Source organism: Alligator sinensis, unplaced genomic scaffold (assembly GCF_000455745.1).
Source record: "Alligator sinensis unplaced genomic scaffold, ASM45574v1 scaffold191_1, whole genome shotgun sequence".
NCBI lineage: Eukaryota > Metazoa > Chordata > Crocodylia > Alligatoridae > Alligator > Alligator sinensis.
Genome location: NW_005842282.1, coordinates 1,213,233 through 1,229,971, shown reverse-complemented (window position 1 = coordinate 1,229,971; position 16,739 = coordinate 1,213,233). Strand labels below are relative to the sequence as shown.

Genomic DNA, 16,739 nt, shown 5'->3' with positions numbered 1-16,739 from the left:
CCCTTCCCCCCTCCCCCTACCCCCGGGCTTAGTTGGCTAACTTTGTATCGCATGTAACTTAGTTGCGTTCCCAACCTCACCCCCATCCTTCTATTGTAAGCCTTATGGGCTTGATGCGTGACTCCAAAACCACCCGTTTATCATGCCCCATGCCTCACAGATGTTATGTAGATGTTGCCTTCTTGTGTTGAGGCCTCAGCTTAGTCCTACCTCAGTAACTACGCGCTCTGGTGCTGGGGTCTGCTCACCCCCTGTCACTGTGCCCTCTCTGGCGCTGGGGTCTCCACACTGTAGTGTGCTCCAATGAGGCCTCCTCCCCCCCACCGCAATAGACTCAGCCCAGTCCACCAGTTTATATAACAACAGAAAGCACAAGCCCCTGGGCTACAACACAACTATAACATAGAGTCCACACTCTATCCCCTTTTAGAAGACAAGCTTCTCTTTCAATTTACTGGACCCATCTTCCACCAGCCCCTATGAGCTCCTATAGCCCCTTAATCCTACCAGAAGCAGAACAGGCTGTCAAGCATCTCCAGTTAGCTTCCTCTATGAGAGCTCCTTCCCTCTTGGCTGCTGCCAGAGAACTAACTCTCTGGTCCCAGCCCTGGGGTTTATATGTGCCCAAGGCCCTTCCGGTCAGCTGACTGGGTGTAGGTGCAGGCTAATTCCCTCATTAGCCTTCTGCCACAGTAACTGGCACCTGTGGGGTTTCTGCCTGGGTGCTAGGGCTCTCGCTCTAGGCAGTTTCTACCCTTAAAGGAGCAGGCACCTTAGTGCCCTGCGACAGTCTGTTCACTTCTGTTTCAATTTAATCTGTGCAGTTTAGACTAACCTGCGAAGACTGAACCGATTCAGCCTCAGGCTTTTTGACTGTCTGAACCTAGTCTTAAAAATCTTTTCTCCACTGAAGATCCACCAAAACAGCTGAACTCATCATGAACAGTGAAGCTGTTAATGCTAAAGTAAAACAGTTAACAGTTGTTTTCAAAATAAGCCACTAAAACTTTAAAGGATCTGTCCCAGGGACGCAGGATCAGACAAGGGGGAAGCCTCGTTCAGAGGCAAACCCCAGATCGAGGTAAAAGAAGGAAAAAACATACCTGTTACAGGGGTTTGGAGGAGCGAGGAAGCGTGCCAGGGAAAACCACCTGGGCGGTTTATCAGCCGTGCCCATCTCCAGCTGGGGCTGGGTGATGTCACAAAGAAACGTCACCCAGTGAAGATAAAAATCAGCCCTGAAAGTATGGGAAAGGGGACGCCGAGGGCCGGAGGAGCGGCAGGGAACCGTGAGGCAGAGAGCGTCCAGCCACTGCAGTTGGCAGCGGCGGCGGCAGTAACAGGAGCTACGAGAGATCCCCAAGCCAGGGAAGACTGGCAGGGGTCGAAGGAGCTGGCAAAGAGGCTGGCAGCAATGGTGGCAGCTGGAGCTGCAAGAGTTCCCCGAGCTGGGGAAGACTGGCGAGGACCAAAGGAGCCGGCAGGGAGGCCGGCAAAGACAGTGGCAGCAGGACCTGCGAGGGATCCCTGTGCTGGAGAAAACCGGCAGGGATCAAAGGAGCCGGCGGAGAGGCCAGCAGCGGCTACAGTGAAACCCGGCGTGGGAACTCCCATCAAAGGCATTGGGTGCTGTGGCTCCAGGGCGGAGGCGGGTCCTGGAGGGGGGGAGAGAGACCCCAGCTGGGGTGAAGGCATGGACCCCAACCCAGAGGACACGCTAGCCTAGGGGGCGTTAGGGTCATTAGGGGCTAGGGGAGTACGAGACTCCCCATGGTTGCTCCTCTTCTTATTATTCTCCCTGTGTTGCGTTTCCCTGGTAGCCGTGTTGTTAATTTCATTTTTTTTTGTTTCACGATGGGTCGTTTCAGGGCAAGGGGTTGTATGGTGGTGAGGGTATCGGTTGTGTTTTCCTTTATTCGGGCTGATCTATTTTAGTTCCCTGTCTAGAGCAGGTTAGCGGAGCCCTCTGTACCAGGCTGGGGTAGCAGGAACTCCATTCAAAGTCAGGAAAGGAACCACGTGAGAACGCGATGTGGACCTACAGCATCAGCCATAGAAGGCTCAGGGTGTCAAAGGGGACAAGCCCAAAAACCAAGAGTCACCAGACCCTCAGGATCTGGCCAGAGCCCAAGTTGCTCGTCCACGAGAGAGGACGTGCGGACCAGGGAAGACATCAGCAGGGGATAGCTACAAAAGAACCTGAGGCTCATCTCAAAGATTAGCGAATGGCTGGGATGTAGGGGAGGTTGGAGCCCCGTGGACGTCCGCCGGGATGCGTGACAACACTGGAGGCATCCTCAAAAGGGACCCCCTCCACTGAAGGACCATCCAAAGTCATGGCAGGAGAGCTTGGGGGTCACCCTGAAGGTAATTGAGGTACCCTCCGGGGTCTACATGAGGTTCCCTGGTGAGCAAGGTCCGCTACTCGGGCAAAGGCGGTGCAGGTGTGGACCATTGAGAGGAGACAGGCACAGGAACGCAAGAGGAAGCTCTGCAATATAGAACTATACAATGGTGAGGACAAATGGTGGATGAAAGAGAATTGGGATCACGTTTTTTTCACATCTTATCTTGACTATAGCATCCTTTGTACGCTCTCACAATCCTTATATATTCCCATAACCCCCTCTTTTCTTCTCACCAATTCAACATATTTTATATGACTATAGCTATCATTACTTGAGCATAAATAAAGACATTTACATAAAGATCCAATAATATCTTTACAACTACACTTTTTCCAAATTTAGAGTAAACATTTCACTATATATATGAGAAATATATGTACAATAATTTACATGTTGTACAAAATTTTAAAGAAAAAACAAATTTTGCAGTACTTAGAAGAAAGTTAATTCAAACAGCAACAGCTAGACAGCTACAAATACATGATAGTTTCTTCATGTATAACAAGAGAAGAAGAAAAAATATGAAAAGAAACCAGCTAATAGTAGTTTAGTTCATACTGACCACAGAGTGAATTCCAAGAACATTACATCTAATTAACCCTGGTAAACAAGATTTCTCATTTCAAATCTTTAAAAGAAAGTAATAACAATAATTTACAAAACAAGTTGAACAAAATAAGTACCTATAAAACAGAAACATTATCTGAAACACTGGGGAAGGACTGGTATGAGCACCAAACCAGAAAGAGTTCATACTTTCTGAAACCTTGCTCAAAGCTCACTCTTTCAAAAAATAAACCAGACATCACCCCGACAAGCTATTGTATCAGTATAGATGTTTTCCCAAGTAAGAAATATGACTACATGGGTACCACCCCAAAAAACCTTATTTCCATGCAAATCAAGAACTTTCTTCTGACTTCTGCAAGGTTTACTTCTGCAAGGTACTTTGTGTTTGGTTTGGTTTGTCCATTTAAAATATAGGTTTCTTGGGTCAAGGAGTGTGACTTCCTGTGTATTTTGAACACAGCCCAGATCATGGCTACAAGATTACAAATAAATAATACCACTACCCAACTCCAAGATTACTTCAAATTTAAGACAACCTCCCACTAATTAGATTCTATACATGGAAAATTATAAATATGTTATAGTTTTCCATGTAAAGAAATGTATTAGCAGGGGGTCATTTTAAATTCACCCCCTTCACTGTTGTTGTGGGGAAAACAGCAGCAGAGGACGAAAGCCCAGACTCCCGCCTCTTGACCCCCTGCCCCTTGCCCTCCCTTGCCTGTTCTCTCCCCGCCCTCTGGTGCCTGTCTTCTGCTCCCATGCTTGTTCCTGCTCCCCCACTCCTTGCCTCATCCACCCTTTACTCCCCTCCTGCATCCTGCCCCTCCACCCCTTGCCCCATTCTGTTCTTGACCCCCACTCCCTGTTTTGCTGCTGTTGCAGCTCTGCTTTGGCTCCAGAGCAGCTAGCAGCACTGGAAGCCTCCAGCCAACCCACAGCCCAGCCCACTCAGGCAGAAGCAGGGCTGGAGGAACCAGAGAGGGCGGTGCAGTTGGGGGTGGAGATGGGTGGTGCAGTTTCTCTTATGCTTCCCCCAAGCCACACACTTGGTTGTCCTCCAGCCCACCCCTATGGTCTCCCCAACATTCCCCTGTCTATAAGCTGCCCTCCCCACCCCCCAAGTCAGAGCTGAGCTGCTACCTGCCCCCAGTTGCTGCTCAAATCCAAGATAAGGGTTTTTCTTCCCCATGATGACTGGGGTAAAAAACCTCATCTGGATTTAATATGGTATTATTACAGAGCACTTTTAAAAAAAAAGTTTCAGCTCTGATAAAATATTTGTGTTACCAATAATAATGCCCTTCACTGAGAACTCTGTACCTGGCACTTCAATGGAAAACTAGGCCCATATTTGTAATTAGTCTCCTAATAAGTTCCTTCTTTGTTGGTTCTTGTTAGTCACACATTCAGCTCTGAACATTGAGCAGGTATCTCTGTAATATCAGTAATCACCATTTCTTAATATTGCCAAAAATAGCACATACACTTTTTTATTGCATAGTGGACCAAATTCTTATCTCTGTTCCACTGCTGTATCCCGTAGTAACATTGTTAAAGTCAGTGGTGTCAGAAAGATCATGATTTGATCCTGGGCCATTACTTTGCCTCAGGTACTCACTTGAGGGCCAACAGAGCTGTATTACATTCCAACTAAACTGTGTCTATTTCAGACATTTTACTCTCTACAAAATGTCAAGCTTCAACTATGTCACTATTGGACAGGTCACACAACTGTCAAGACCTAGGTGCGTGACCTTATTAACTATAGAGAAATGCGAGACTGAAAGTCTGACTCCAAGTTGTCATGAATGTTTGTGGTCTGGAACAGCAGATGTCTTGAGCCTTTGCCATCAAAATGAGCTTAAGAAGTTCTCTTTTGGAACTGCCAATTTTTTTTTTATATCTTCCAAACTTTACGAACCAGAATTTCCAGAAGAGGTATAGCCTACAAAATTGCTCTGACTTTTGAAAGGTGGGAGAAATGTATTTACTTGCATATTTTGATTTGTATAAAGTAATTATCCTGACAGTTTTGCCTTTGCATAAAGTACTTATCCTGACAGTGTTAGTGGTTGTTAGTTTTTTAGCAATTAAAATGAGCAAAACATGGATATCAAATGTTTAAAAAAATCCATAAAAATCTTCTTGGACTGTTAAAAACTTGACATCTTTTGTAGATCCAGATAGCATCTGTACTGATACAATAGCTTGTTGGGGTGATGTCTGGTTTATTTTTTGAAAGAACAGAGCTGTCTAAACTGACTGCATGGGAAACATTAGCTATTAACAGATGGTTGCTGTTTTATCTTTAGTACGTTGGCTCATAAGAGTATGAATCTGGTTGTCTTTTTTAAAACTCTACTGTGCTTTATCCATGCTTTTTGTAAGGCTGATAAGAATCTGGAATGAATGAAAACTAGATAGGCTCTCTTTGGATGGTCCTCTAAATCACGCATGTAGATCAGGGGTAGGCAACGTTTTTTGGCCGGAGTGCTGAAAAACACCACAGTGCCTACCTCGGAAGGTGCTGGAGTGCCGGCGTGGCAGAAAAACAGAATGAAGGCAAGGGGTACATGGCAGGATGCCCTGCTTGTGCCCCTTGCCCCCCACCCAAAGCCCCTGCCTCCCAGCCCTGCTGCCCTTTGCCCCCCACCCAAAGCCCCTACCCCCCAGCCCGGGCTCTGTGGCTGCCAGCAGCTACTCTTGCTCGGGGTAGCTGCTGGAGCCTGGGCTGCTTCCAGCAGGGCTTGCAGCATCCCAGCTGCCTGCTGGGAGCAGCCCAGGATCCTGGCTGGCAGCAGCTCCCAGAGCTGGGAGGCTACAAACAGCTGTGCCAGGCTCCGGCATCAGCTCTGCACCAGTGCGTGTACCTGCGTGTTGGAGCGGGCGGTAGGGGAGGGGCCTGAGGCAGCGCAGCCCTGGTCTCTCCCCTGCTCCCAGCACGGAGGTGATGGCAGGGTTCCGGAGCTCGGCACAGCTGTTTTTAGCCAGCCCAGGCTCTGGGCAGCTGCAGCAAGCAGCAAGCAGGCTGCAAACATCTTTGCCGGGCTCTACAGCTCTGGCATCAGCTCCATGCTGGCGGTGACTGCACGGGCACCTCGGGGCAGACAGCGGGGCAGTGCAGCCCGCCCCGAGGTGCACGTAAAGTCGCCACCAGCACGGAGCTGATGCCAGAGCTTAGAGCCAGGTGCAGCTGTTTGCAGCCTGCCATCACCTCCGTGCCAGAAGCAGGGGAGAGACCTGGGCTGCGCTGCCTCAGACCCCTCCCTATCACTCACTCCGACGCGCAGATGCACGAGCCGGTGCGGAGCTGGAGCCCGGCACAGCTGTTTGGAGCCTCCTGACTCTGGGGAGCTGCTGCCAGCCGGGATCCCGGGCTGCTCACAGCAGGCAGCTGGGACGCTGCAAGCCCTGCTGGGAGCAGCCTGGGCTCCATCGCTGGCAGCAGCTACGCAGAGCTGGGGCTGGCCGTGGCATGCCAAACAAAATGGCTTCACATGCCATGCTCGGCACGCATGTCAAGGGTTGCCAACCCCTGATGTAGATGCTTGGTTCATAACTGGTTAATTGTAGAATATCTTCATTATGATGAAACATCTTTCTCCTGCTATTTCATCCCCTAAACAAAACTCAAGCTCCCTTTTTTCCTTATTCCAGTCAACACCTTTTCTATGTGCTTATAACTCCTTAGTTCATCTAGGTGGACTCAGGGGTCCGAGTTAGGGAGTTAGGGACTTAGGCTGGAATCCAGGGCTGTGCAGTGGAATGATAGGTCAATAACATAACAAAACTGAAGTATATGAGAGGTCAGAGTAATTCCGTCAGCTAAACTGGGTGAAATATAATGCGTTTGCCATGAATTGCTAGAGTCCTCATGTTTAATTCTTAAAATTTCAGAAGCGGCCTGTGTCCCAGAGAACATATATAAATGTGCATCATCATGAATATGATGACTGATAGGCCTGGAGTTTGTTGGTTTGAAGTTGATGGAACCTGAAATGTGAGGAGATCAACAGGGCAACATTACAGAGGGAACAGTATAAAAGGTTTCTTTTGCAACAGTGAAAAACTTTGAAGAATTATATTAAAATTAGCTGTCCTCTGAAAAATTAATGTGTCAAATCTAGAGATTAAATTTGCTCATAGAGTGTAAAACAGAGATTTCAGTCTTCTTTTAAGAGGAAATCCTAATGCAGCACAGTTTTAGTCATGCAGTGGCTTCCAATGCTTCCCTAATATGCCACAGTTACAATTTTTTAATGTATGATTTTCACCTCTTCATTAGACTAAATTGAGTAGTGGAACATGACCCTGACTAACTCATGTCTTCAAACAGAACACTAGCTGATCACTATACTAGCACAGGAAGTAGAGTCCATGATCAGTGAGGATTCAATGGGACCCTCTCAATCTTCAAAATATCCCACCCGCTAAGCTCAAGTGTCAGTCATCTCAGCAATTCCCATAGCATAGCAAGGAAAATCTCTAGCCATCTGAAGAAAATCAACCTGATGAAAATGAAGGGATTACTTCTGAAAGATCTAAATAGAAAACTAAATAGAAGACTAATAATATCCCTTTCCATTGCCTGTTGATGAAATTAGCTTTAACCAATCAAAGATATACATACAGAGCTAGCATCTGCTAAGGTTGTAAGATAAGGTCTTTGCTCTGCTGGACATCTTTTTTGGAGAAAACACAGCAGTTAGAATTAAATTACAGTACACCAAGCACACCATTAGCATATCCTCCCCAGAACAACCCCTCTCTCTCAATTCTCCCTCCAGATGGCAAACTCCCTTTTATTATAAATTAGCTGAGCCAATATCTGGCCAAACATTCATGCTTTCATAATTTGCATCTAAGGTGGGCTTACTGCAACTCACCAAACAAAGCTTGTGGATTGACATGCCTTTTTTGCCTTAAAAAGGCTCCTGGAAGTTCTCTCCTCTTGGCCGAGGCAGTGAAAAGTAGAATTTGTCCGGACAGAAGGAGGAAGCATGCAATCATTTTCTTCATTTTCAGAAAGAAGATGGACAACCGAGGATACCAAACTGTAACAGAGAAGAAGAGTGAAATGAACTCTCTGAATGCAATAGATTCATGATCCTGGCCACCACCCTGGTTCCACTGCTCCCCTTCTGTCATGCAAGCATCCAGTTATGCAGATGAAAAATGGGTCTTATATCTCCAATAAAGAAGGTCTATGTAAACATGAATTTCAGTCAGCAAACTTCAGTCTGGTCTTTTTAAGAATGCTATAAATATATCACTTTTATAGCTGACATTTAAAATAAATTCAAAAAAAGCATTCAAAAGAAACAAATGGATGGAAACATAGAAAAGGGACTTTCACTCAGTGTTCCTATCACCTTGTACAAGTAGATTTGGGATATATATTATCATGCTTAAAACCCTGATCTGTTTGTGACTGGAAAATATTTTCCCAAGATATATGTCACCTCAGCTCTATCTTTGCCTCCTCTATGCCTTCCCTCTTCCCCATCCCACAAACAGCTCGCTCATGTTGATTGCCATAAAGGAGGCATCCCGTAGTAGTAATGGTATGATGATGAAGCTGAGCCAACTGCCCTAAAAGATGTGCAGACTGATAGGCAAAACTATACTCTTTTCCTAGAAAAAAAATCCATTTAACATGGAACAAGATGGCAAAATTTCACAGGCAACATTAAATATTATCAGCACTTTTTAATTACACTTGTTATTGAAACTGTGTTTTCCAAGATGCTGACAATGTTTTTATACATTGCCCCAAGTCTGCTGTGTAGAATCACACTAAGAATCATGTTTGGCTCCTGGTCTCTCCCAGGGCCTAGCTCCCTAAGAGTATACCTACATTATGTCCTCAGGACTCCCCAGCAGCATTGTTCTCAAGCACTCCCACACACCCACTCACTCCCATTCACATATGCCTGGATATGAAGATGTGAAGCTGCTCTATGGCACTACCTTCTGTAGTCCAAGTATTGCAAAGAAAGAGTGCATGCTACAGGATAAAGTCTGTTAAATCTGTTCCTTTGTAGATAAGAGAGGAAGCCCTGCTGTTAGACATCATGGCTAAGTACAGATGTTCAAAAAGCCCAAGAAGGAAGCGCTCTATCATGCTTTACTTAAAGCGGTTTAAGTTTGAATAGGAGCAAACCAAATAGACATTTCCCATTCAGTGGGGGGAGGAGGAGGGGCCCGCCAGTGCTGGTCAAGGCCAGCAGGTAGGGGGCACACTGGAATGCCTCCCAATGTGCCCTGCGGGCTCCCCCAGCTGCCAGACTCCCAAGTGGAGCCAAATGGGTAAATTCCCCAAGCTTGGCTGCTGGGCATGGGCCACCACACCCCCAACCCTCTGCTGTGTCACCACAGACACTCCTTTGTGCCTAGCCCAAGGCTTCCAGAACAGCCCCAGAGTGAGCACAAGTATCTGCTGTCATGACTTGCACGTGCCTCTGTGCTGGCCTGCCCACACCCTGCCACAGCGTCCTGCTTCCTGCGCCTAAGCAGGGAGACCCAGGAACTGCATCAGGTGCTGCTGGCTGCCCTGCTTAACACTCACTGGAGGCTGAAGAACATCTCATATGACCACCTGGACTTGATGCAGCAGCAGCTTGAAATGGTGTGTGCCCTCAGGTCCACGAGTCACCATTTGGCCATCCCATGCATGCCCACCCACCACACCCTGCATCTGTCAAGTGTCCAAGACTGGGCCCCTGATTTTCACATGGCCAATGAGGACAAGGACATTCAGGATGCCAAGGATGCTGAAGTGCTCTGGCACCACCTCCCGACTGTCAAGCGCTGGTTCTGTGCCTGTGCCACCAGTACTGAATGGTGGGAGTAGATCATCCCAGGCACCTGGGATGACAAACAGTGAGTCCATACCTTCTGCAGGTGCTAGACCACTTTCCTGGATCTCATGGTCCTGGTTGCCTCCCACATCACACACCAGGATATTAGCATGTGGCCACCCCTCACTCAGAGAAGAGGGTGGCTACCCGCAACAGTTACCGCTATGTCACTAATCAGTTCAGCATGGGCTAGACTACATCCAAAGAGGCCATGAGGGAGGTATGCCTAGTCATGCAGGACATCCTGACCAACTAGTTTATCCACCTTATATGGTGGAGGTAGTTGCAGGCTTCTGCTGCATGGGCTTCCCCCACTGTGTGGGGGCTGTTGACAGCACCCACATCCCCATCCTCTACCCAGTGCAGGCCGCCCAGGCATTCATCAGCTGCAAGACATACTTCTCCATTGTCCTGCAGGGTATCATCGAACATTGGGGCTGCTTCATCTATATGTTTGCAGGCTGGGCAGGCACCGCCCATGATGCCTGCATCTTCCACAACTCCCCACTTCCTGAGCTCATGAAGAGTGGGTACTACACTCTTGGGGTCCCCAATTTCGTCATTGGCAGCATTGTTGTCCCCTCCTCCCATCATCAGGAACATGACCTATTCCCTTCAGCCCTGGCTGATGAAGCCCTAATGCAGAGGGTGCAGCTGGACTGCTGGAAGGAGCGCTTCAACTACTGCCTGAACAGGTGCTGCATAACAATGAAGCGTGCCTTCAGCTACCTTAGGGCATGCTAGCAGGCTCTCAGCGTGCACTTCAAGTGGATGAGGTGAATCTGAGGTGACTCATTGTTGCTATATTTGTCCTCCACAACATCTGAGAGACCAGGAAGGAGGTCTTCCACAAAGGCCAGGGTGAGGGCATATTTATACCCAGCATCGGAGTTGATCTAGTAAAGGATCACCTTGAGAGGCTGGATACCTTTAAGTCAGCTGGTCCTGACAGACTACACTCTAGGGCAGGGGTGGGTAATTATTTCAGGCAGAGGGTCACTTACTGAGTTTTGGCAAGCCATCGAGGGCTGCATGACAGGCAGCCAGAGGCAGATAAATATTAATTTTCTAAATTTTTTAGGGGCCCTGCGGGCCAGATAGAATGGCCTGGCAGGCCGCATCCAGCCCCTGGGCCGCATTTTGCCCACCCCTGCCCTATGGTACTCAAGGAGCTGGCAGGTGTCATAGCTCAGCCATTGGCAAAAATTTTTGAAAATTCATGGTGTTCAGGTGAAGTACCTGAAGACTGGAAGAAGGCCAATGTGGTACCCATCTTTAAGAAAGGGTGGAAAGTAGATCCTGGGAATTACAGGTCAATCAGCTTGACCTCAATCCCTGGTAAGATTCTTAAGAAAATTATCAAGCAGACCCTTTTGGACAAGCTGGCCAAGGGCAACATCCTGAGGGAGAGCCAGCACAGGTTTGTCGTGGGTAGATTTTGCTTGACCAATCTCATCTCCTTCTATGACCAGGTTACATATCACTTGGACAAGGGAGAAGAGATTGATGTCATATACCTGGACTTTAAAGAAGCCTTTGATCTGGTGTCCCATGACCTCTGCATGGGAAAATTGGCCAAATGTGGCCTCGGCTACACCACAGTCCAATGGCTGGGAAATTGGGTCTGAGGTCGGACCCAGAGAGTAGTGGTTGATGGCGGCGAGTCATTATGGCGCTCCATAACCAATGGCATTCCACAAGGCTCTGTTCTTGGATTGGTTCTCATCAACATCTTTATCAATGATGTGGACATTGATGTCAGAAGCACACTAGCTAAGTTCGCTGATGACACTAAACTTTGGGGCATAGCATCCACGCCTCAGGACAGGATGGTGATCCAGGCTGACTTGGATAAGCTTAGTAAATGGGCGGACACAAACCTGATGACGTTCAATACTTATAAATGCAAGGTACTCCACCTCGGGAAAAAACCCCCGTGGCATACTTGTAGGCTCAGCAGCACTATGCTTGCTAGCACCACTGCTGAAAGAGACTTAGGGGTCATGACTGACCACAAGATGAACATGAGCCACCAATGTGGTGTCGGAGCTGGTAAAGCAAACAAAACCCTGTCTTGCATCTATAGATGCTTCTCAAGTAAATCTCAGGATGTCATCCTCCTGCTGTACTCAGCTTCGGTGAGGCCACACCTGGAGTACTGCATCCAGTTCTGGGCTCTGCAATTCATGAAGGATTTGGAGAAGCTTGAGAGAGTCCAGAGGAGAGCCACATGCATGATCAGAGGGCAAGAGAATAGGCCTTATGAAGAGAGGCTGAGCGCCATGGGACTCTTTAGTCTGGAAAAGCTCAGGCTCGGGGGGGGACCCAGTGGCTACCTATAAGTACACAGGGGTGTTGTGGGAGAACATCTGTTCACCAGAGCACCCCAAGGAAAAACAAGGACAAACAGTCATAAACTCCTACAAGACCATTTTAGGCTGGACATAAGAAAATTTTTTTTTACTATCCGAGCCCCCAAGACCTGGGATAGACTCCCTCCAGACATGGTGAAGGCACCTACTCTGGACTTATTCAAGAAACACTTATGTGCTTATCTTGCTGAGGTTCTTTGACCCTAGCTAACTTCCTGTCCCTGGGGCAGGGGGCTGGACTTGATGATCTTTGAGGTCCCTTCCAGCCCTAACATCTATGAAAGTCCAGGCTGCGGCACAGCATGTGGATCGGGCCTGGCAGTGCGAGCATGTGGCACATGGATGTGGGAAAGGATGAGTCCCCCAGCAATGCTGGCAGCCCCAGCCCCACACAGCAGCAGGCTGCCCAGAACCACGAAACTCTGGCTGACTATCTCCTCATCCTTGCAGACTGGGAGCCCTCTCGGCATGAGAAGAGGAAAAGGGCTTTGAGCGCCCATGTTTTGGACCTCTGACTCTTCCACACATGATCCGTGCCCCCTTGGCCCTCATCCCCAAGGCCCAGTCTCTCCCTTTGAGGACTCCAGACCCAGGTCCCTTGCCCATGCCTAGGGCTTGTGTCATGCAGCTAGACTGAGTCTGGGGGCTGCGTATTACCACTAAGGCTATGCCGCTCCCCCACAGTGGGACCTGGGCCAGGGTTGGGGCCACAGGGAATGAAAGAACTCCCTCCTGGGCCCCACGGTGGGTGGGTAGATGAGCTGAGGCTGGTGGGCTCTTTTGCCAGACATTGTCCCAGCAATAGCCTGGCCTGACAGGCTGGTGGGCCATACTCTCCACACTTTTCTGAGCACTGCTGTGCCCCTTTGGAACTGGCTTGGAACTGCTTGGAGGGGCCTGCGCATATGGGGGAACTTCCAATGGTTGGGGTAGTACATTGGGCCTGGAAGGAAGGTGGTGTCTCTGACAGACTTGGCTTTGTGTCTTGGGGACCCTGGTTGCACTCCCCTTACCCACTACTTCTCCCTGGAGCAGGCCCTGCTGGGCACCTTCCTGTTTCTCAGACCACAGGTCAGTGGCTCCCACATGCCGCATTTCCTGTCCTGGCATCCCCTCGGCCCCCAGCATCTCCCAGTCAGGACACAGTGGGGAGCGTTCCCCCTCAGTCACCATCCAGGGATCCCCCCATAGGATCCCCATTCCTGTTACCTGCTCTGCTACAGGTGCACCTGCAGCACAGCCAAGATCCATAGTCCAGGATGAGTCCAGACAGGGGACTCATCGTAGCTCCTTTGATGTGTCTGTTTGAGTGCCCAGGCAAGTGATGAGAAGATCTGAAACATTTCTCTTAATACTTAATTTTATCACTAAAAGTTGCAACTTCGCACAAAGGCTCTGTGCCTGCCTTGCCTGCAGACTCTTCATTTGTGTGTAGGAGGCCAGCTTGCAGTGACCAGGATAGTGGCTCAAGGACAGCCACCCGAAAACCTGCAGAGCATATGAGAGATGTCCATAGGAGGCACCAGTGAAATAAGGAAGAAATGTTACAGGCTGTGGTCACATTGTGGACTCCTGGTGCCAGGAGCTGTGGGACCAGCATGAGGAATGACTCAAGATGTGTCAGGAGGAAATGGACAGGCTGGGGAATGCTTATACCCAGGCTGCTGAGGCCTAGGAACAGGGTCTCCAGATGGCCACCTGTTGTTTGGAGGAGACAACCCACGCTGCTAAAGTATTGACAGACTCACAGTACCAGGATAAGGAATTTATGCATTGAGACACAGACTACTTTGGGTCCACCTATGACACCCATGACTGCGCCAGCACTGTCTCCTACAGATAGCCCATAGCCCTACCAGGCAGGAGTGGTGGGACAGGCTGCCACTCAGCCTCCATTACAAGGTGAGCCCCACTCCAGGGACTCTTCTTTGATAGTAGGGTTCTCTGATATCTCTTCTCTGATACAAGGTTTGCCAGGGAGGTAGGGCCTGGGTCTCTCTGCAGGCACTGTGGTTGGCAATTACTCTGCTCCTGAACCAGGGCCCAGATATTCTGGTTTCTCCAGGGACTCAGACCATTGGGGAATGCTGGTGGGGCTCTTATAATGCTCTCTTTCCTTGCCCTTCCCTTGCAGGAGAGAGCTCTAGCCACCTGCCACGGGGTTACCGGTCAGGGCACTCAACTGGGAGATGCAAGTCCTGGGTTCTGCTCTCAGGATTATTTGTTTTTATCCAAAGATGCTCCAACGTAAAATGCATAAACAGGAACCCAAGACTTCATGCTCTGAGCATGTGTAATAGGAACTTTGTTGCCTAGTTTGTTGATCTAAATGGGCCTGAAGTGGGACCTAGGGAGGTGGCTATTCAGATTGGGACAGACTTTGGACATTATACAAGTGACATAACTAAAGTTCAGAAAAGAACATGCAAGCTGAGTCAACTGCCCAAAACAAAATGTAGGTAGACTTTCGGCAATCTAAAACTGTGATCCAAGGAATCCTTGCTTAGCTGCTTTTTCATAGATTCATAGACATTAGGGCTGGAAGGGACGTTGGAAGATCATTGAGTCCAGCCCCCTGCTCCAGGGGCAGGAAGTCAGCTGGGGTCACAGGATCCCAGTAAGATAAATGTCCAATTGACTCTTAAAGGAGTCCAGAGTAGGTGCCTGTACCACCTCTGGCAACAATCTGTTCCAGGCCTTGGGGGCTTGGACTGTAAAGAAATTCTTCCTTATGTCCAGTCTGATACCGTCTTGGAGAAGTTTGTGACCATTTGGCCTTGTCATCCCATGGGGCGCTCTGGTGAACAGGTGTTCCCCCAGATCCTGATGTACACTCCTTATATACTTATAGGCAGCCACCCCCTGAGCCCGCGCCTTTTCAGTCTGAAGAGTTCCATGGCTCTCAGCCTTTCTTCATCAGGCCTGTTTTCCTTCCCTCTGATCATGCACATGGCTCTCCTCTGGACACTCTCAAGCTTCTTGACATCCTTCTTGAATTGTGGATCCCAGAATTGGATACAGTACTCCAGCTGCGGCCTCACCAAGGCTGAGTACAGCAGGAGGATAACATCCTGGACTTTGCTAGAGAAGCATCTATGGATGCAAGCCAGAATTTTTCTTGCTTTGCCAGCTGCAACATCACATTGGTGGTTCATATTCATCTTGTGGTCAATCATGACCCCCAAGTCCTTTTCAGCCATGGTGCTAGCAAGCATAGCACTGCCAAGCCTATAAGCATGCTGCAGGTTTTTCTTCCCAAGGTGGAGTACCTTGTATTTTTTGGCATTGAAGGCCATCAGGTTTTCATCTACCCATTTTCTGAGCCTGTCAAGGTCGGCCTGGATCACCATCATGTCCTCGGGTATGGACGCTTTACCCCAAAGTTTGATATGTTTGGCAAGTTCGCTTCTAACACCAATGTCCACATCATTAACAAAGATGTTGAAAAGAATAGGCCCAAGGACAGAGCCTTGGGGGACCCCACTGGTCATGGCAAACCACAATGATTGACTTCTGTCAACTACCACTCTCTGGGTCCAACCTTGAAGCCAATTCCCCAGCCAGTGGACTGTGATGTAGCTGAGGCAGCAGTTGGCCAGTTTTTCGATAAGACGATCATGGGCTATCAGACTGAAAGGAAGATATATGATGTCAGTCTCTTCTCCCTTGTCCAGGTGATATGTTACCTGGTCATAGAAGGAGATGAGATTGGTCAGGCAAGACCTACCCGCAACAAACCCGTGCTGGCTATCCCTCAGGAAGTTGCCCTCAGACAGTTTGTCAAGAATGGTCTCTTCGATGATTTTTTCCAAGATCTTCCCCGGAATAGAGGTCAGGCTGATGGGCCTGTAGTTCCCCAGACCTACTTTCCTCCCTTTCTTGAAGATAGGCACCACATTGGCCTTCTTCCAATCTTCAGGCACTTTGCCTGAGCGCCAGGAGTTTTTGAAGAGCTGTGCCAATGGCAGAGCTATGATGCTTGTTAGGTCCTTAAATACCCTGGGGTGTAAGGTGTCTGGGCCAGCTGACTTGAAGGTGTCCAGCCTCTCAAGGTGTTCCTTCACATGGTCAACATTGATGAAGGGTAACAGTTCTCCCTTGCTCTGGCCATCGCATACCATATTGAACAGGGTTGTCCCCTGGGACTGGTGAAAAACTGACACAAAATACCTGTTAAGCAGGTTGGCTTTTTCCTGGGCATCAGTTGTCAGTTGACCCATATGGTTTAGCAGGGGTCCAATGTTACCCTTGCTTTTTCTCTGGCTCCCCACATATCTAAAAAAGGACTTTTTATTGTCTTTGGTATATGTAGCTAGTTGGGGTTCAGTTGCAGCCTTGGCTTTCCTGGTTCGCTCCCTATGGGTCCGGACCAATGCAAAGTACTCCTCTTTTGGGGTGGATCCAGCCTTCCATCCTTTATAGGTCTTCCCTTTTAGATGCAGGAGGTCCACTAGTTCCCTGCAGAGCCAGGGAGGCTGCTGTACCCTTTTGCTGCCTTTCTTCTGAGATGGGACAGACATTGCTTG

The 16,739-nt window shown here is 48.7% G+C and overlaps 1 protein-coding gene across 1 annotated transcript in view; it reads right to left on the bottom strand.

The window, feature by feature from the left end:
* Positions 1-16,739, bottom strand: part of MATN2 (matrilin 2) — a 136,559-nt gene that overhangs the window by 92,786 nt on the left and 27,034 nt on the right. Inside the window, exon 2 of the mRNA XM_006027996.3 lies at positions 7,868-8,035. Within this exon, the coding sequence (XP_006028058.1) occupies positions 7,868-8,000 (133 nt within the window). The 5' untranslated portion in view covers positions 8,001-8,035. The remainder of the gene's footprint in view (positions 1-7,867; positions 8,036-16,739) is intronic.